The sequence below is a fragment of the Mytilus edulis genome, chromosome 1 (genome assembly GCF_963676685.1).
Source record: "Mytilus edulis chromosome 1, xbMytEdul2.2, whole genome shotgun sequence".
In the NCBI taxonomy this organism is placed as follows: domain Eukaryota; kingdom Metazoa; phylum Mollusca; class Bivalvia; order Mytilida; family Mytilidae; genus Mytilus; species Mytilus edulis.
Genome location: NC_092344.1, coordinates 2,466,800 through 2,488,935, shown reverse-complemented (window position 1 = coordinate 2,488,935; position 22,136 = coordinate 2,466,800). Strand labels below are relative to the sequence as shown.

Below are 22,136 nucleotides of genomic sequence, written 5' to 3'. Positions count from 1 at the left end.
TAATAAATAGTCAGCATTCTAGAAGTCACATAGATTTAATAATAATCTTTAACTATTCCGGGTTTATAATGTACATGTATCCTGTTTTGAATAAATCTATATGTATGAGAAAAAAGAGCTAATAGTTTCCATTTCATCTTCAACTAGATTTGTATTTTTGCTGATTAAGGGGAAGTAATCCAAGAATATTTCTAGTTGACTAGATGTAAATAAGGTATGCATTTCTTGCTCTTCTTTATTGGCAGATATTTCTTTCATCATTGATTCATTAATTTTCTGTGATGTAATGTTAAAGATCAGCTATTTTTACATTGAAAAAAAGCACAGAAATCAAAATCTTCAACTGACTAGAAATCTCGCTATTTTGAAACTAACAAGCAAACTTCCAATATATCAGAGTCAAATTTTAACACCATACCTCATAATGGAGTAAATTATCAACATGTCTCTTGGAGAAATTATTCTGTGGCTGTAACTCATCAACTACTCGATCTGAAATACACAATTATATAATTCTTAGTTTTATATCATATTCTTAAAAAGGATAGTTATCAGTTAAACAACTTCTGATGATTTATCTTGCTATGTTTAAGATAGGTAATCTAAAATTTAAGAGTACATGTAATATTTTTTAACATCAAAGAAATTGTCTTAAATTTATCCTTAATTCATATTTTAAAACCATGGATCCTTTATGCTCAAATCATTTACACATACATATATATATATATAGACAGAGTAAACATGTATAAGATTATTTTACTTCTATGTCAGATATTGATGTAACTGATTGATTGAATTTTGATGGGAGGAGTTGAATGCATCTTTCCATAAATGGCTTCAAATTCACAACATATAATAATGTAAGAGAAGTCAAATATTACTTTTAAGAGATGTTTATTACATGTTTTCTTTCCTACCTGACATTCCCTGTTTATTGACTTGTCTGTCGTAGATCTTCTTTTCCATAGTATTATCTGTGACAAATCTGTATATGTAACTTGGCTTGACCTGTCCAAATCTATACACACGACACACAGCTTGACAATCGTGACAAGGATTCCAGGAGGCGTCCATCACAACAACTCTGTTGGCTCCTATCAAGTTTATACCAAGAGAACCAGCTCTGTGAAATAGAATTTTATATTAAAATACTACATACTAACTTTTACAAATATGTATTGCAAAAGCAAAACCTACTATTACAGTATAATGTGACTATTGTTTAGTATTCGGCAAATACCTAATAATAGGGAGCATCTTTGTAACTTGGACATAGATATCACTGAAATTTATTTTTGATTTGTTATGCATTAATCAGGCTTTTCTCATTTGAATTGTTTCACATTTTGTAATGTTAGGGCCTTTTATAGCTCACCATATGGTATGGGTTTTACTCATGGTTAAAGGTCACATGGTGACTATAGCTGCTTGCATCAACATCTCTGGTTAATAGTTAGCTGTCTCACTCACTGACAATCATTTTACATCTTCACATTTTTTTAAACTCGTACTAATTAAGTGGTTTAATATATATATATATATTATATCAAACCTACAATGATATTTTACTACTGAATTATCTTTACCTTGTTGAAAGTAGGAACAACCAGACTCTGTTATTATCAGGGGCATTAAACTGACCAATCAGCTTCTCTCTTTCTTGTGCCAAGGTACTACCATCAAGTCCTGTAAAAATAGTTAATTGGTTTAGAAGTTGATATTTGTTTTATGATTTCAGCACTATGAAAGAACTTCCATCTACAATTGTGAACTGTGAGAATTTTTATTATAAATTGATTCCTACACAAAACGACTATCATTTCAAATAAAGTGGATTATTTGATTAGTTCTTATCTTTTATATCATGAGGGCATGTCATTTTGATATTGAAAATTGACAAAAAAAATGATCACAATTTATGGTTAAATTATCACAACTAAATTGAGGTAGAATAATTATTAAATATCCTTTGATAGACATATTTTTCAGCATTGTTTTTATGCAAATTTACTTTGGGCATTGCACAAGAACTTGTTTTCCTGCACAGTTCATGTCATTGGTCCATGAAATCTATTTCAAAATACAGTCCTCATAATAAGTGTGTGAGACAGCATAATTTCATATTAACTGGTAAGTACTTTTTGCTTTACAGACACCATCATGAATTGGTTGGCTGTTATGGAATATCTGTGTAACCCTAACTCATCATCTTAGACACAACTCCACCCTTTTTTCTTTGATTGTGACATGAATGAATGATATTTCTTCTCACCAAATGTGCAGTTGCCATGAGTATCATGATAGGTTTCAAATGTAAAGAAGGATCTGCCTACCTTTCTGACACAGACATGTTTCAGTAAATTGTATGCAACATGCAAGCACAAAAGATCTATCCAGTTGATCTTTAAACAATATTCATCTTTTCATTAAGTGTTTGCTAAATCATAGCTTATAGACTGTCATATAAAAAACACAGAATTTTAGTAAAAATGGAATTTATTATTGTACACATTTATATATAATTTGATTATAAATACTCACTGAAATAACTCTTGTTTTTAGACCAATATTCGTCCATTTCTGGTCTGGGTACCTTCATTTTACACAACAGCTCTTCAAGTAAACTTAATGTGTACAAACTTTGACTGTAGGAAATAAAAATAAACAATTCACTTAATGTCTATTTCCATCTACTATCAATACTAGCTATTAGAAAATTGTATGAAATTATGGAAAAATTCAAGTAGGAGTGACTAACATGAATTTGGCAAAAAGTAAAAAAGTCTGCAGCTCATAGTTTGTCATCATTTAGTTTCTATATTGTACAATGTATATCAATATCGTACATATTCTTTAAGCCAGTTTAATATTTGAATAATTTTTGACTGAATAGTGATTTACTGTCTGTATTAAACATCTGAGTATTTGCATTATTATTTAATTTACTATTGGTCTCAAAGCAACCATTTTTGACAACATGCAGCAATTATGTAATTCTTTCCTTTAAATCAATATCATGATATAATATTGCTTATGATAAATTCAATAGTTAATACAAACATGAAACAAAAGGAAACATCCCAAAAATTAAAACTCTCATTTTTAATATTTTAATACATTTTTAATATTCTACTAAGAACTTATCTTTACCAGCTGGATACTAACCTAAATATCAACAATTTGTCTCCGACAGCCAGTGTTTCATTGATCAGCTCAAACAGTAGCATCATTTTCCCTCCCATCTCTAACAGACCTGGTGTGTAATTCTTCAGTAATTTCTCTGCCTGTGGAAATAATAATGCAAATAAATATTTTATATTTCTTAATGAAAGTTTTTTATCTTGTTTAATTGAAAGAATATATGAATGCCATATATTTTAAGTTTTAGTTTATGCATTTATGTATAAAGGTAACTTCTCACTTTGTTCTAAATATTCATTTGGTTGCTTTCTCAATGGAGCAGACCCCAAAATTACTTTTGAATTCTGACATATATAAGTACATGTATTATGATAGAATTATTATTTATTTTGTTAACAAATTTTGGTAGATTCCATAACCATATGTAAAATATTAGAAATGACAAATCCAAGAGTTTACATTACCATCAACAATTTTTTTCTCTAAAATCCCTGAGTTTTTTAAATTAAATATATTTACCCATTCATAAGTAATTGCTTGGTCATTTTTCTTGTCCATGAACGGTGAGATACCAGCTGGACTACCCGTTGCACCTTGTTTCTTCTTTTTCTTGACCCCAGATGAATCCGTTTCAATGTCAAGGTCATTATCCTCTAAATCAATCTTTTTCTGTCTTACTATTTTGTACAAGATATCTGGATGGTTCCAAATCTAGAATAAAGATTATCATTAATCTTTGGTTTATAAAGTATCGTAGGGTATGATATCACATAAAAATATATCAGCACAACCATTCCATTCAACTTTTTTCATTAGTCTTCCCCAATATTTTTAACCAAGTTTAATTTCTGTATGAGACATATTGTTTTAACAGAGCATTGATTACACAAATACACAATAGCCTCTATTTGCTAAAGCTGTATAAAGCCAACATCGAATCAATATGATTACAATTGTAGGAGGAGTTGATTACATAATATTTGTCTCTTTTATAAATAAATGAAGACGATATTCTCATCTAGAGAAATGGCAAAATATTCCTCAAACAATTCCATGAGCTGAGTGCACAACTTCAACATATGTGCAATTTTCATGTTAAGTTTCATGGAGGTGGGTTGAATAGTGTAGGAGTAGATTACACAAGTAAGGTTCCCATACATCTTATACTCCCCCTTTTCCTTACCTTACAACAGACAGAGAATGCTTTGATAGGATTGGTTGTTGCCCAAGTATTTAGACTTGTCTCTGCTAAGTTGTCCATGAATTTTCCCCCTTTTTTCTTACCTTACAACAGACAGAGAATGCGTTGATGGGATTGGTTGTTGCCCACGTATTTAGACTTGTCTCTGCTAAGTTGTCCATGAATTTTCCCCCTTTTTTCTTACCTTACAACAGACAGAGAATGCTTTGATAGGATTGGTTGTTGCCCAAGTATTTAGACTTGTCTCTGCTAAGTTGTCCATGAATTCTTTGTAAAGCATCTTTTGTATCTGAGACATAGTTATCAAGATGATGAATTCTTTTTTTGGAGGTAGAGCTGCTTGTAAAACTGTATGTCCTCTCCTGTAATTAAACATAAGATTTATTATTTTAGAATTGATCAACCCCTATTTTGTCTTGAAAATCCTTAAGAATCTACCATTAGAAAAGGTCTTGAAAACAGAATGTGGTAAAATTAATTTGTAATTCAAATGCAGATCTGTTAATCATTAAATGGTTGACTGTCTTTCTCAACGCCATTATGTTCACAATTTACTGTTTCATTTTCTTCTCAAAAATTATAAAGAAGGCAATTTTTCACCTTTGTACAAAACCCTCTAAAGGGTCATCCATAATTGTCAACCATTTTCCAAAGTGTACAAAACGTACACTTTTTCAGACCCCCCACCCTCCCTCAAAAAGTGTACATCAACCATTTTCAGATTTCAAGAGATGAATCAATCATTCTTAATAAAAAGAAGATCCTGTTTATTCATGTTATTATATTTTAGTTTAATATAGAAATTTGCATTGAAAATAAACTAAAACATATCTGACTGTTTTATTTGATGACATCTATCTGTGATGCTTGTGTTTTGTTAGAATAAAGAGTTCAAAGATTAGTGTTTCCCCTATCACACAGTGGGAACTCCAATGAAAACGGGAACCCAGAGCATGCAAAAGATTAACAAAAGGGCACATAAACTATGCTAAGAATCAAAGAAAGGGAAATGCATGGTTATATTGCATTGGTAAAGTGTGGACTGACAGTTGTTGATGGAATCAGAGCTAAAGACAGCAATCAATGAAAGTGTAATGTTTTAAAACATTTTAAGTTTTTAAATTTTCCGTCTGTATTTCTATTTAAAAGGTCCCTGTAAATATGCCATTCATGGCACTATTATCGTTTATGTATATATACTATAACATATACATATTTTGCATAATTTTTAAGGTTAAGGTTAAAATATGAAACAACACGTTTAATAATTTATTGCGTCCGAAGCGCTTTTCTGGATTTACCTTCATCAGGAACGCTCAAAGCCAAACATTTGAAATCCGAAGATGTATAAGTACCGAAAATCGTTGAAGAGCTATATGTTAAAACTACCTAAAATAAATAGCCAAATTCATCTAAAGCCAACTTTGCCTGAGGGAGTTGAAACCTTAGTTTCTTAATAATTTCAAAATTTATAAAACGGACAATTTTAGTAAAGTTTGTTTATTCATGTCAGTACCGAAGCACTGACTACTGAGCTGATGATACTCTCGGGGACTGATAGTCCAAAAGCAGAGGTATCGACCCAGTGATGTAAAAATATAAAACAACACGTTTAATAATTTATTGCGTCCGAAGCGCTTTTTCTGGATTTACCTTCATCAGGAACGCTCATAGCCAAACATTTGAAATCTGAAGATGTATAAGTACCAAAAATCGTTGGAGAGCTATATGTTAAAAATACCTAAAATAAATAGCCAAATTCATCTAAAGCCAACTTTGCCTGAGGGAGTTGAAACCTTAGTTTCATAATAATTTCAAAATTTATAAACGGACAATTTTAATAAAGTTTGGTTAAACTTCATATGGAGGTGCTCCTAATTAAAGGAGGCTTAGTTCCGGTTAACTGGTTTACTGTTTTGGAATACATTACAAGGAAAGTAATCGAAGGACCAGTTTAAAATCTTTTCACAAAATGGGGTCTTGTCAAAATCAAAACATTCAAAGAATTTAGTGTTTCCGTCAGTTATGTTTATTAAACAGAGTGAAACAATAACGATCTATAATAAAGCAGGTGAAATTGACAATCGGGGGTACTGAGAAATGCTTGCAAACTTTTTGTTTAAAACATTTTACAAGTTTACATTTTTGAAAGATTTAGTTTTCATATGATTTGATCTTTTAATCGTTCAATCCGGATTGAGGAGAATTATGATATCAAAATAAATATAATTAAGTGAAAATAATAAAGAAGAAATAAGAAGAGAAACACATCCAAGCTAATTCTCGATTTTATACATCGACCTTCCATACGGAAACGAAATAAATTCTGGAATTAAAAAAAAAAAGCGTACGGTAAAAATGTTGATTTTTTAACCCCCTCCCCCCAAGTGTACGTTTTGTACACTTTGGAAAATGGTTGACAATTATGGATGACCCCTAACAGACTATGTAACACATGGGCCCTGTATCTCACCTTTGTACAAAACCCTCTAACAGACTATGTAACACATTGGCCCTGTATCTCACCTTTGTACAAAACCCTCTAACAGACTATGTAACACATGGGCCCTGTATCTCACCTTTGTACAAAACCCTCTAACAGACTATGTAACACATGGGCCCTGTATCTCATCAGCTTGGTATCTGATTCAGTACTATCTGCACACTGTCCATTCATAATAGGTCTTTCAAACATATTACAGAATTCGGTTTTGTTGCCGAGGTAATTAGGTCGTACAAAGTCCACCATACACCAGTATTCTATCAGATTGTTTTGTAATGGATATCCAGTTAGAACAACTCTTCTCCTGAAATTGCATTCATATAACTGAGTAACATTTTATACATGTAGATATATCAGTAGTCATGGACAAATTATTGGAACACTTCATGGAAATTAATATCACTATAAACTTTTGAAGCAAACCAAATATTCTTGCATGATTTTTTGCATATGGTAATATTTTTAAAGGCATCCTTTTTATTTTTTAACATGTTCTCATTGTTGAAAGCAATTGAGATATTGAAGCATGATTTTTGTATGTGATGATATTTTAAACATGAACTTTTTTTTAAAGTTATGTTTATTTGTTTTAAGAAACTTAAATATTCAAGCATGGTCTTTTAAGATATATACAGTAATATTCTATAGCAGGCTTTTTCTAACCTTGTTCTAATAGTTTTAAGAAACTGTGATATTCAAGTACATGTATAATCTTCGTATATACGATGAAGTTTTAAGGCATAATGTTTTTTTTTTACCTTGTTCTAATTGTTTTAAGAGACTGTGATATTCCAGCGTGACTATTTTTGATCCTATGTCCTTCATCACATACAACCATGTCCGGTCCTGGATTCTGTAAAGCTTCATGGACATCTATCAACAGAAATTCAGTTAACAAGTACTCAAGACACAAAAACAATATCAATAAAACAAAATTAATACTGACACAACAAAAGAGTGGAGCTCACAAATGCAGTAACAAAATAAAATATAGTTATGTACTTATTACAGCTTCTGTTATACTGAAATCCAGTTTGTCATCTCATAACAATAACAGACATAAAATGCCTACATCTTTTTGCAGATAAGGCAAATGCTCATGTTTTACAATTGGTGAAAACCCCAAAATTATCAAGATAAGAAAATTGAAACATGTGATAAAAATTTCATTATTTTAGATTCTGTGAAATAATTTCCCCCTTGCCATTTGTTCACTATGCCTGTTTTGTAACACAAGATCTTTTGCAAATTTGGTCATCCTTAGAAAGTCAATAATTAAGACTTACCAACAAACAAATCTTTTGTTTTATCTTCTTCATCAACATCAATAATTGTCTCCCTTCCCGCTGCCTTCCTGCCAGGTTTCTTTGGCTGTGCTATATGACCTTTACGGGAGGTCATCAGTCGATACATCTCATAACCCATCAATAACACACCTCCTGTTTTGTGCCATTCAACTAGAAAAATAAAACTTAAGAAATTACCCTTACATTCCAGATTATACGATCATAACAATGTTCTTATCTATTTCACTGAATATCTTTCACGTACAGCATCTACCTTTATTGTCACAATTATATTACAATTACTCTCAATATTTTCAGTGGCGGATCCAGGTGGGGGGTTCCGGGGGTGCGCATCCCCCATTTATTTTTGCCGATCAATGCATTTGTATCGGGACATATGTTTTGCACCCCCCCTTTGCCCTGGGTGCCCTGGGTTAGCACCCCCCCTTTCGAAAATTCCTGCATCCGCCCCTGATTTTCATGACATTAGCTATACTGAACAACTATTAACAGGACCAAACTGATGCACTTCCACCCCTCTTCTCTTCTGTGTGTGCTTTCATTAGATCAGCTCTATTTTAGAACTCTTACATGGTCAAACTAAATGAATTTTCATGTCTGGGTATTTATTTGTTTTTTTATCTTTTAAACTTTGATAGCTATCCAGCATTGCCCAGTGTTTAAAATCACTATCCAGCATTGTCCAGTGTTTAAAATCACTAAGTTCACAATATTTGCCCATCACTTTTACATATTTTGTTTCATATAAGGATTGTGATGAATGCACAAAAATCTGAATATTAAGAAACACATAACAAAACTTGATGAAATTATGAACTTTAAAATTACCTATGACCTTGGCCCTGGAATATGGTGTCTTGAAGTTATCATTGAGAATATAAGTTTTGAAGTTTCGTAACTGTACATCTGGATAGCCCTCCGGTACAGATTCCGGACACCACATGTTGATTTCAGACATCCAGTTTTGTAAAGTGTTTATTGGAACAATAAGTAATACAGACTTGGCGGATGTATGTCTCAGTAAGACGTCAATGAGAGCTATCATCTGAATTGTTTTACCAAGACCCATACTGTGGGCCAGGATACAGCCAAAACCAGGACTACTTTTAAACCTGGACACAGATTCAATCAGATTGTCATAAAGAAATCTAACACCGCCAATCTGAAATAAAGGTCTCAGGATTATAAAAAAAATATAATCAAACAAAACAAAACAAATAAATGTGTTTCCTGTAAAATCATTCATTTAAACTGCATATGGAAGAAACAGCACAGCTTAGCCTCACTTTTAAAACATTGAAAGAAAAAGCTAGCAATGTGTTAACAATAAATATAAAACTTACTTTATGCACATATTGAAATATTAAGGATGTACACCTCTGAGAAGCCAAAATTTTCTAGAATTAAACTTTTTTTCTTAACCTGATTTTTGGGTTATTAAGACTGTAACAAAATAATTAGTGAAGAAAAAATCATATAGTGGTGCACTTCTTTTTTTGCGACAGACCTTTGAAAATGCCCAATTTTGATGATTTTTCCATTTTTCATAGATTTTTACTTATTTTTGGGTTTTTATCGTGAAAAAAATCACAGTTCCACAATTAAACTTTTTTTCTTACTTTCTATAAAGATGAAGTGGACCAATCTGAAAAAATTTTACTTACAAAAGCTATAGGTAGGTGTTAATATAAGAAAGTTTTATCATATTTTGACACTTTTTTGTGTAAAATTTACCATGCTGTCAATTTTGTATTTTTGTGATTTTTCTCAGTTTTAAGAACAAAATGCAAATTATTTCAACTTTTTTGTTATAAATAATTGAAAAAATACATATCTAAGAAATTTGAAAAGACCAAAATGATATGGGATGTACATGATTCTTGTAAAATCATTTTTGGTATCCCTCACCCATTTTCTCAAAATTTTGGCTAAAAGTACTGACTTGATTGGTTGTAAAATTTGAAAACTGGATTACTCAAAAACCATTCATTGTAAATGCACAATTTTTTCACAGATTTATGTTTGATTATAATATTTTTAAAATTCATTTGATATTTTCCACTTCTATCACATGTTTTGGAAATAATTCAAGAACGAGATTTCAACGAGACTGAACGAGACTGAAAAGTCAGAATACATCCTTAATATCCTATGAAATCTAGTTAAAGGTGAGGGGGAATTATGAGAAATATTGCAGCTGCCTTGACAGTTGGAAATGCAAGAGTATTAAGTTTGTATACAAAATTCTTTCTGACATTGTTTGAACAAGAAAACATGATTTTCAAATAGATTCTGTATAAATTGATTTCCCTCTTTTTTCATCTGGGTACAATTCATCAGTTCTGTTACCTGATGCCTTTTAATGTACTTTGCAATTTGTGGAACAAGAAAAATATCTTGTTCCTCTGGTGGGTGACCAATATTGACCAAAACTCTGCCTTGTTCATCTGGATGGTTCATTGAATCGTCAATATGACTACCGCTATTGTTTGGATCTTCTGACTCAAGGGAGTCGTCTTCCATGTCATTGGTGATCATTATATCATCTTCGTCACTACTTATGTCTATCACATCACCTAAACATTAACATAAATAATATCACTATCACATCACCTAAACATTAACATAAATAACATCACTATCACATCACCAAACAAACATATTAACATCACTATCACATCTCCATATATAAATATAAATAACATCACTATCACATCACCTAAACATTATTGGATTAATTATTGGGAATAGTTAATTGTACTGGTTTCAGTTCTAAGTTCAGGTATTTAACTTTGATGGATTAAATCAATGTTAGAAAGCATGAAAAAGTAGACGTACTACAAGTCCTAAAGAAAAGCACAGTCTTCTGTGTAGTGTGTCGTCAACTACTGTTTGATTATCTTATTTTTTTATGTATTCTTGCGGCAATCTTGCTTTTTTTTTTTAACTAAGTTAATCATTGCTTCTCATTATCTTCTCTTTTCATAGCATACAAGTTTACTATGGGGTTTGTTCATTGCTTAAGGTCGTACAGTGACCTGAAATTGTTCACATCCTTGTTCTTTGGTCTTAAGTGGACAGTTGTTTCATTGTCAGTCATACCATGTCTCATTACTTTTATGTTTGAGGATAGAGAAAAAGGACAAGGAAATACAAATGTATATATTCTTACCGTCTTTTTTCTTATTTTTTCCTTCATCACTGCTGTCTAGGAGTATCACGTCATTACTCTTTTCTTCTTCATTGTCTGAAATTATAACTCTTATATATAAGTATTTCAGTTTTAAATATTGGATTGTCTTTATTTTGATGAAATGTGAATACCAAATTGGATGAAGACAAGTCCAAATTCAAGTTTATATAAAACACATATGTATGGTCCAGCAAAAAAGTGAAATTAATGTAACTACAGTCCTTAAGAGTCTATTAAGGGTTCCCTGAAGTTTTTGGGTAGTTATTGACCGTTTGACAAAATGTTAGGTTAAATATTATAATTATTGTGAAGAAGTTGTTTAAGATTTGTATAAAAGATAAAATCCATGTTCCTGATTCAAACTAGTCATTTTTGAGACCCTTATAGCTTGCTGTTTGTTGTTTTGAGCCAAGGCTCCATTTTGAAGGCCGTACTTTGACCCATAATGGTTTACATTTACAAATTGTGACTTGGATGGAGAGTAGTCTCATTGGCACTCATTCCACAAATTCTTTTATCTATCTAATTTCTGCAATATGACCACCCCAATCCCATAAACAATTATTTGGATACAGCGCTTAAACCCAATTAGAAAATTTCAAAAGTTTTTTTTTATATATATATAACATTTCTCAGTTGGTATAAATTTAATCCCACATTTTTACAACAGAAAACTTCCCCAAAAAAACCAACCCTGATGCCAAAATCTAAATGTTTTACTAACTTTCTATTGGATTTGCATTAGGCAACTGAACTCTGGAAAAAAGCCCTGCAACTGAAGGTCTCTGTTTAAAAGAAACCCCTACAAATGTATGTCACAAGAAAAAACATTTTATTTTGATTCATATCCTGCACAAGTGATTCAAAGTTGTTTGGTTAATATGAAATTTATTTGGGCTATTTAAGTTCCTATATTGTTAACAGAAAGTTAGCTGTCTTTACTGCCAGTTTGCATCATTTAATAATAACAAAAAAAAAAACACACTACAGCTAATAATATGTAATAAAATTTAAAATATCTGAAAATACCCAGAAATCAGATTGATGATTGATTGATGGTGTTTAGCACCACTTTCAGCACTATTGGGTACTGTAAACCAATAAATTTTCGCGGATACTTTATTTCGTGTTTTACCCTTTTTAGACCACTTCGCGGCTACTTAATTTCGCGATTTTCTGATTAACTTGATGTAGTTTAATAAGGAAAGATTCAAGTTTTACATATTCGCGTTGTTTTTCTACTCGCGAAAGTCGCGAAACTAAATCGCTCGCGAAAATAAGTTGGTTTACAGTATATAGAGGCGATCGGTGGTGGAGGAAGTCAGAGTGTCTAGAAAGAACCACTGAACTATAGCAGGAAAGCTGACAATGCTAGTTAAGGTGGTACCTAACACTACAGGGAGTTAACTCTGTAAAGTCTGCTAAACGTTGTGTTGTAAAAGGAATATTAAGCTTCTCAATGATCAAAATTGGTGTTTGTCAAATTGCTATATAACCAGTGTAATTTTTCTGACAAAACGGTTGGTTCCAAATTTTTTTAATTTTTATATTTTTGTTAAAGTAAATACTTTGACAAAATTTTATGAAAATTAAACGAGCCAAATTAATTTTAGTGAAAGTGTTGGGTACCACCTTAATTGGATGGAAATACATCTGTTGGTTTAGAACTCACAACCTAAGCGTTAACAGGCTAGTAATACATAGATGCCAACCCCTCGGGGGGCCACTTGCTATATAATTAGTGGTAGGGATGAGCCGCTGGAATAGGTCACTTCTTGATCCTCTATGATATATGAAAAGGGTGAGAAATTCAGATTGAATATATCAATAGGTTCATATTATCACTTGCTTGATTATATCATAAGCAGGGTTTCCGCTGGCGGTCGCCATTTTCGCAATTTGCAAAAAAATCATAATTGTGGCAATTAAAATTCGTCATTGGCGAAAGAATTTGGCGAAAGAAATATATATAACGATTTATTTTCAGCCATCTTGTTTATTTACTTATTTCGGGTTTCTCGGACTTTACCAGATCAGACAATACTCGGAATTCACCTTGAACTCGTTAAGGGATTTGACAGAAAATCAATAATCAGCTGATTGCATATATAGCTATTGACATCAAAGGACTAATTAAGGTGTTAATTGTATTATATGACAAAATGATATCGTTAAATGGCGTCCATCACATGTCACAAAAGGGATTTATTATTACAACTTTGCAACGCATGTGTTTGAAGCAAAATTTTGACGCTTCCTCTTGATCCGTCTTTTAATTATAGTCCAGAAAAAAAACTGTTATTATGCCGAAAAAGGTTCAAAAGCAAGAAAGGTCTCTGATTTTGAACATTATTATTTAACTTTGATATAGATAATTGATTTGAGTGGGTACTTTAAAGTCGTTTCAGTGACACACGTGTTTCATGCATAGTTTTACTTGTTTATGATGGTTTAGAAAAGAAAAATGTGGTTATGAAGAAATCTATTCAAACGGTTGGCATGAGAGTAACCCTTCAATGTAATGACTACACCTTACACAAGGAATCAATTCCAAGTGATAAAATGTTTTTGTTTTGTTGTAAAAATCTCTTCTTATTGAGGGGGGGAGGGGGGGGGCTGGAAAAAAAGGAATATTTTAAAAGAAAAATATATTTGTGTTACTTGGCGAAAAAAATAATAAAGTGGCGAAAAATATACTGTTTTGGCGAAAGAGGTGGCGAAAAAAATAATTGACCCAGGGGAAACTCTGATCATAAGTATCTGAAACTAATCAGATGTCCGTATTTATTCTTGATGCGGTTAAACCACAGTCGAAAATGCATCAGTTATTTGTCAAACCAATTAAACTCTATTTAATCTGATGTGGTATTTCCACTGATGCCAGTGATAGATGCAATAAATCCAACTATTTTGACATTTGCACCTAATTAACAGTCAAGGGTTTGTACTATACATAATACATGATAACAACTATTTATAGAAGTTCCATTGTGACAGCGTACTTTACGAGGGAACGGCAATGAAACTTTTTATCGGTTTTTAATTAATATTTAAACATGTTAAAATCAGTGAAGGTGTTACACTCTGGGGTGATATTACATTTATCTGACCATACGTCTTTTATATGTATTGTATTTTGGAATTGAAATATCTTCATAATGAAAGATGTAAAATGGGCAATAAGAAAAAAGTGTTTAAGATGTGACGAATTTATTGGAAAAGAAGGTGATATTATTGCGACTATTTTGCTTCTTAACAAGAACGTGATGATGAGCGGGAAAAATATTAAAATATTTCTATAGGTCTGTTTTTTGTTAATTAATATGTGGCAAAGTATATATTTTTGATTAACAAAATATATGAAAAGGGTGGGGTACTTGATGTCTTAGCTGCTCACCCCTACCAAGTTTGAAGTGCCCCCCCCCCCCTCCCCCCCAGGCCAACCCCCTTTTGACACAATCAGTAACCATCTATCAAATTTTCTGTAATTTTGAAAGGCTTTCAGTGATCATTCAAAAACATGCATTTACCAAAAAAATTACTGACGAGTGATTGCAAAGTGATGTGCATTAACATGTTTCGTTAAACATGTTATCTGTAGTATGTATTCCATTCATTAATTGTTCAGATGTTCTCAACTCGTACATTTTCGTTTTGTCAAGGAGAAGTAGAGAAAGTGGCTACTTCATAAAATGCAAGTTTGCCTCTTCGGAAGTCAGTTAGTTACCTAACGATAGGTTGATAACTCCCGAGAAACCGGAAGCATTACATTGGCGTTTTCTAAATACCGGACCAGGCCGGAAAAGTAATGAAAAACACGTTTTAAAAAATTGAACGATGATGACTGAGAATCCATAATTATTTGACTTTGACTGTAATAGTGTAGTTTTGATAGCAAAATCAGAAAAATAACGGAAAATTGTAATGGTTGGCATCTATGGTAATACAGTAAATAAACTACTTTTTAACTTAATTAGACCACTAGGCCATCAAGGCAGCATTGCTCGTTTTTGTTACAACACTTTAACTTTTATTCAAAACTTACATATATATATATATAATGAATAAAGGTGTAAAACAAATAATGCAACAGTTAATTGGACAAGGATTTAATATGAGACAGGTGTTTAGTTTTTGACCTTTTATCTTAAAATTGAAAATTTTGTTTTTAAATCAAATGTCAAAAACTTTCATTCTCTGAAAATAATGGGTCAACAGATCTTTCATTAATGATATGAACCTTTTTTAAGCTGTTTGAAATCGTTCACATTAGAAATTAACTTTAAAACACCTGTTGTACTGTTAAATTTATACAAAGTTGACAATGAGAATGTAATAAATGTCAAATTCATTTTTATTTCAAAAAGATAGTTTTCATCTAGATGTCTTGTTATAGTGAACAGAAGAGCAATAAATAATTCTGTTCTGACTTAAAAAAAAATAAAATGAATCTGCATTTGTTGGACTGTACAATGTATAAAAGCTTTGAATAATATGTGGACACTTGGGTATGAACTCTAAAGAATTATAATTAATATATTATTTTATTAATCAGTGTGATTAATCATTTTCTCAGTTTAAAGTCCAATAGACGTTTTTTTTTTAAATTAATAGTCTTCATAGCAAAAACCAACCTTCTAAAAGTGATTTTAGTTGGGAATCCTTTTCTTTTTCTTTTTCCATCAGTTGTTTCTTTAGCTCCTGAAGTCTTTTCTTTCTTTCTAATTCTTCGGTCTGTGCTTCAATGGTGGTTGACTCCAGAGCTGTATTATCTATTAATTCTCTAAAATTACAAAAAGTGAAATCATTGGTTTTAGTCATGAGACATGTACTGTTTTGTTTCACTTTTCCTTTTAAATATTACTACCAGTAGAATGAAGGAGCAAAAGTGGCTAATTTTATTGAAAATGGAATCATGAGCTTATGGTGTTTCTACACCGGTATAACATATTGATTCTATAAGCATGATAAGATGTTGCGTGTGTACATGTTACAATTTCAATAAATTGTTTTTCTATGAACTACAAAATGTACTTATATCTTTTTATGGCCAGCAACGAAGTTGTCGGTGCCATATAGTTTTACCCTTGTCTGTCATTTCGTAATTCCATCATTCTGTCTTTCCGCAACAAACCATTATATGGAGGTTTTTTCTAAACGCCTTCAGATATTGAACTGATTTTTGGTATGTGAGTTAACCATGATAAGTTACAGATCAAGTTTAAGTTTCATTCCGCTCCGCTAATTTTTGCCGAAATTACGGACTTTGTGGACTTTGACAAATTGTTGAACATCACAGTTATACACATTTTTCCAAATGCTTTCAGATATTGGGATGATTTTTAACATGTGATTTAACAAAGATGAGTTACAGGTCAAATTTAAGTTTTGTTCCGCTCCTTTAATTTTTGCCAAAATTACAGGCTTTGGACTTGGATAAATTGTTGAAAATCACAGTTATACAGACTTTTTTTCTAAACAGTTTTAGATATTGGGATGATTTTTGGCATGTGACCAAGATGAGTTACAGATCAAGTCTAAGTTTCGTTCCGTTCGGCTATTTTTTGCTGTAATTTCGGGCTTTGGACTTTGATCAATTTTTGAAAATCACAGTTATACGGACATTTTTTCTAAATGCTTTCAGATATTGGGTTGTTTTTTGGTATGTGAGCTAACCATGATGAGTTACAGATCAAGTTTAAGTTTTGTTCTGCTCCACTAATTTTTGCCAAAAGTAAGGGTTTACAACTTTGAAAATTGTTGAAAATCTAGACCCCTCCAGATTTTGAGCTGATTTTTGATATGTGAAACTACCATCATGTTTGTGTCCACATGTGTTATTGAAATTGCAAATTTTTAAAACTTTTAGAGACAGGGCCATTCATGTCACTTTGACACATCTAGTTTATTATTGCCTTAAAATGTTACAACTTGTAGACATGATAGAATGAAGGACTAGGTGTAGTTTACTATATGATTTGGGTATTACCTACATGTACCTTTTATTAAGGTTTTACCATGGTGACCAGTATAATTTTATACTATATTTTTGAATTTCACAAACATGTTTAAATATTGATGTTACACTTAGTGTAAATGAAGCATTTTGTTGTACTAATTGGTTTTTACATATTTATACATACTCATCATTTGGTCGTTGGTGGATACCTATAGTTGTCCCATTGGCAGTCATACCACATATCTTTATTTTCATATTTTGAATTCTATCACTACTGATCATGACTGTGTTATTAATCATGTTAATAATAGAATATATAAGGACATAGAAATAAGGAATATGGAAGGAAAAAAAAACCCTAACATCTGTATCGATATCAGAACACTGCAAATAATTATATTACAATACCTGATATTTTTTCTCATATTAGTTGGTTTAACTTTTCTCTTTTTCTTTTCTTTTTTCTTATCATCAGAATTCTTTTTCCTTTTCCGAGTCTTCTTTGGTTTAGTTTCTCCTTCCTGCTGTAGAGGAGCACCTCCAAAGTCAACACTGCTTGTTACATTTTTTGCTACCTCATCTATAACACGGTTAACATTGTCCATAATTTTTTCTTTTTCTGTTTTTTCCGGTTCAATAACTTTTTCAATGATATTCTCCATTATATTTTCATCACTCTTCTCATCTGATTCATCTTCACTTCCTTCCTCATCATTGTCATCATCTACTTCATCTTCATCCTCATCATCTATTGCTTCATCATTTGAATCTACTTCTTCATTGCCATCTTCGTCATCATCAAAGTCTAGATCATCATCATTCTCTCCATCCAACACCATATTAATGGCGGCATTGTTTGGAATGTTTTGAAAACTACTTCCAGTGAAATTCATAGAATTATTTCCAGTAAATTGACTACTGTTCATTTGATTTACAAAATTGTTTGAATCTCCTTCCAGGAACTGACTTAAACTATTGTCCTGATAAATAGGATTATTGTCTTGATAAATGGGATTATTGTCCTGATAAATGGGATTAGGTTGAAAAGACTCCATGTTTTGACCATTCTGTACATCACTTGATATACTCCCTGATAAATATGCTTCTAGAGACATTTTTGATGCAAAGAAAACGGGTTTAATTTCCTGGTTTCAGCCCTGAAAAGGACAGAAAGAAAAATTTCAATTGAAATTAAATATAAACATTTTTTTTTTATATACATGCAGATTAGACCGTTGGTTTTCCAGTTTGAATGGTTTTATACTAGTAATTTTGAGGCCCTTTATTATTTATAGCTTGTTGTTCTGTGTGAGCCAAGGCTCCGTGTTGAAGGCCGTACATTGACCTATAATGGTTTATTTTTATAAATTGTTATTTGGATGGAGAGTTGTCTCATTGGTACTCATAACACATCTTCCTATATCTATGATAAACAACATTTAAACCTCTAAAAAGAATTTATACATTTAACACTAGGCATGCTAAGAGAAACATGAAACTTCACCATGTAAGCAGAGCAATAGAGCAAAACCTTTAATCTCAATATTGCTAAAAAGGTCTGTTATGTCTGTAAGGAAACTATAACATGTACATGACATTTGTAATAATAATCAGTTGTTTGGGCAAAATTATACATGTACATAAGCATGCCACAATCCTGTTTTAAAAATACTTTAAGCTAAAAAAATTATTTGCCTTGGAGACAAGACTATTAAATTATTTCATGCTGAAATTTGAGTTTAAATGTAAGAATTTAGCACTTAACCAGTATTTTTTTTCTTTTAGTAATATCATTTCCCAAAACTGATTTGGGTGACCAGTCCACTCTTTTGTTTTGTTTGTGTAGTGGCACAATGTAAAAGTAATTTAAGTCTTAAATCAAGATGTATGTTTTTCTCAATGATTAAAATGTCATCTCATCTTGGTCAATGTATTTAAACTTATCAGTTCTGTTGCCTAAACCTCATTCATCAATTATTTGTCAATAATCAATTTTATTAAGTGTAAAAAACAGTGATCAATTGGAACAATCTAGAAAACATGGTAGTGCATGAACCAAGCGATGAGAGCTTAAACACTGCTCTCACAAAAGACTAACAAGTCTAAAATTCTCTTTCGACCATTGTTATAAAGCCAATATTGGTACCAACAACCTACTCATAGAGATATTTAAGAGACCAACCCAAATCATTGCAGAACTAAGCTACAAATATAGTCAATATGTATTTCTATTGAGATTATTGATATTTACCTTTATTCATCAAAACATTGTCAGTATTGATAACCTATTGTTTAAGTATGTTGATATCAATAGGTTTTCTATTACAATGCATCATTATATAAACTGATAAATTATTCATTTTCAGACTGTCCGAGTAAAATAATGTCACAAAATTCATCATAATTTATGACCCATGAATGGAAAGATGGGAACTCTACTTACCATGACGTAAAGTGATTATGACGGTTCCATTATTTCCTAAGTTAAAGACTGTTTTAACATGATTCAGTAGTCTTAAAATTGTATGGATGCAATTTGTTCTTTTCGGGGTATGGGATTCCCCTTGTTGTAGGCCTTATTTGGGGTCATTTCCGGTCATTGTGTCTAAACAATAAAACAGGAAAAATCAATACTCATAGAAGATTTCATAACTTAACAAAATATCACATCACTATTAATTATTGTATTTTATTTGATCGAAAGCCATAATTTACGAAAAGAAATAAATTCCACTAAATTTATAAAATTGAAATTTCCTGCAAGTGCCCTTTACAAATTGATACGAAAACAACAGTTTATTTTTTATATTTTGGAACAAATAGAGTTTTAAAACAATTAGAAAAATTATTAATCAATTTTGATGTGTAAAAATTGGGAAATTTCAATTAATATATATTTTTCTAATTTACGAAAATACGATACTACCGGAAGTGTTTGTACGCATGCACCGCTTCATTGCCCACCGACAAATTCCAAAACATAAGCGATCCGCACAATAAGAAATCAAAGATTTTGCACTTAAAGAAAGATGAGAGCTATTCCAACTTGGGTAGATAAAGTGCACGACAGGGATAAAGTAGAACAATGGTGAATTCCTACACTTATCTACCCTAACAATTTTAATGATAAATGATTATTTTTTTTAGGAAAACTCAGTTTTAAAATAAATTTCCCACATAAACTAGCAATAGCATGGTAGTTCAGTAAATCTTTTTTCACTGATAGTCATAAGTGTGAAAAAAAGATCCCATTCAACTGAGACAGTGGTGAAGCAAATAAAAGTTGAGGTAGATTAATGAAGTTTTAAAGTCTTCTGTGCAATAACAAGCCAATAATATGAGCACAGGCACTTGTCTCAGAATTTTTTTCCCTATATACCTTAATATAACACAAGGTACTTAACTTGCATTTTAGAAAAATATCAGGTGGTGACGAAATTTGGTTACAACTATGCTGTTTTCTAGGCTGTCAACCCCACTAAAACTTGTTATATCGTAAATCTAAATTGATTTATCTTTACAATGGTGTATAACACGCCTACATTTGATGTCGAAATCATCTCTTGACTTTGCGTATAAAAATGAAACAAGGTCAGATAACTCTGAGAATCATTTAGACTTTCCCATAAAAATGACCAATCGGAAACTGAGATATATAAGGAGACGTGACACGTTTATTTTCAATTCATCGGTGGTTGGCAAGGTATATATTAAGGTATATAAGAAAAAAAAATCTGAGACAAGTGCCTGTGAATATGAGGCAGGCATTACCTGTACTGGGGACGAAGTCTGTGATCGTATACATTATTTTTTTTATAGTCAACTATTTGAAATCTTAAAAAAGAGGCGGATAGATAGAAACTTTTCTGACGTTGGTCCTGTTGTTAGGGATTTTAGTTGTAACGTCATTTTCAAATGAATGTAAACAAAGAAACGCTATGCTGAACATATAATGTTTTTCTGTATTCTCAGGGCTCACGTTACCAGGCGACTTGGGCGAAGAAGTCGCCTTCCCGACCGTCACTTCGCTTTCCCCAACCCCAAAAAGCGAAAAACAAGTCGCCCTGTTCTTGACGATAGTTGCTTTCAGTCGCTTACGTCATCGGACATTTTCAATTTTTACCAAGTTGATGAAACATCAATTTTTTACTGATAATTAAAGAAATTCAGACATAAACGATTCATTATCTATAGAAAAGAGGCTGAAGCATTGTCTTCGCAGTGTGTATCAGGTTATTTGATAAAAATACAACTATTTATCACTTCGTGCATTTCCGCAAGGACGTATAACTATAGCTAACATACGTCCTTGGTTTCCGCAAGTTCCGGTGCTTGGTACTCGAAAACGTACATCAACCTAAATTTCGGCGGCAAAATAATAAAATTGAGAAAGGAAATGGTGAATATGTCAAAGCGACAACCACCCGACCATAGAAGTTTGTTACTTCATTTAAACGTGATAAAAGTTGCCTGCAGTAAATGTTTAATCCATTTATTGCATTAAAACCGTCATGTTCCTTTCCAAATAACTTGTCAAACATCGTTTATTTTTGTAAATTTTCTTGCATTCGTCCGCCATTGACCGATTTCTAAACTACAGGTCTGAACCGGACCAGCTATGACCGAAATCCGTACTTTTACAATAATTACTACGGACACACGGATGGAACAGCTGACAGAAGAATGTTGATCCCAAAGGGAAAAATTACGCATCCCACACGCATTAAGAGACTTTTGGTTACATCTAATTGATTGGTGTATATAATTCCCTATATTTTTTATGGATTGTTTCAAACTATTGATTAAAGTTGCTTAACTCTGAGACTATT

General features: G+C 31.8%; 2 protein-coding genes across 9 annotated transcripts in view; one reads left to right on the top strand and one right to left on the bottom strand.

Moving 5' to 3' along the window:
- The window catches only part of LOC139521654 (helicase ARIP4-like), a 29,108-nt gene extending 9,197 nt beyond the window's left edge, over window positions 1-19,911 (bottom strand). Inside the window, exons 1-16 of the mRNA XM_071315148.1 lie at window positions 19,751-19,911; window positions 17,716-18,464; window positions 15,983-16,131; window positions 11,328-11,402; window positions 10,505-10,731; window positions 8,984-9,317; window positions 8,135-8,305; window positions 7,607-7,721; window positions 6,925-7,152; window positions 4,530-4,707; window positions 3,664-3,855; window positions 3,169-3,287; window positions 2,545-2,648; window positions 1,590-1,689; window positions 921-1,126; window positions 419-492 (exon numbers count right to left, since the gene is read on the bottom strand). Of these exons, the coding sequence (XP_071171249.1) occupies window positions 419-492; window positions 921-1,126; window positions 1,590-1,689; window positions 2,545-2,648; window positions 3,169-3,287; window positions 3,664-3,855; window positions 4,530-4,707; window positions 6,925-7,152; window positions 7,607-7,721; window positions 8,135-8,305; window positions 8,984-9,317; window positions 10,505-10,731; window positions 11,328-11,402; window positions 15,983-16,131; window positions 17,716-18,422 (2,979 nt within the window). The 5' untranslated portion in view covers window positions 18,423-18,464; window positions 19,751-19,911. The remainder of the gene's footprint in view (window positions 1-418; window positions 493-920; window positions 1,127-1,589; window positions 1,690-2,544; window positions 2,649-3,168; window positions 3,288-3,663; window positions 3,856-4,529; window positions 4,708-6,924; window positions 7,153-7,606; window positions 7,722-8,134; window positions 8,306-8,983; window positions 9,318-10,504; window positions 10,732-11,327; window positions 11,403-15,982; window positions 16,132-17,715; window positions 18,465-19,750) is intronic.
- A 322-nt stretch (window positions 19,912-20,233) lies between these two features.
- Window positions 20,234-22,136, top strand: part of LOC139521616 (intraflagellar transport protein 122 homolog) — a 41,260-nt gene continuing 39,357 nt past the window's right edge. For 7 of the 8 annotated variants that reach the window (XM_071315128.1, XM_071315115.1, XM_071315109.1 and 4 more), the window contains exon 1: window positions 20,237-20,395. In XM_071315128.1, coding sequence (XP_071171229.1) covers window positions 20,337-20,395 — 59 coding nt within the window. In that variant the 5' untranslated portion in view covers window positions 20,237-20,336. Of the gene's footprint in view, window positions 20,396-22,136 lie in introns of all 8 variants that reach the window. The other variant, XM_071315135.1, reaches the window with a different exon arrangement.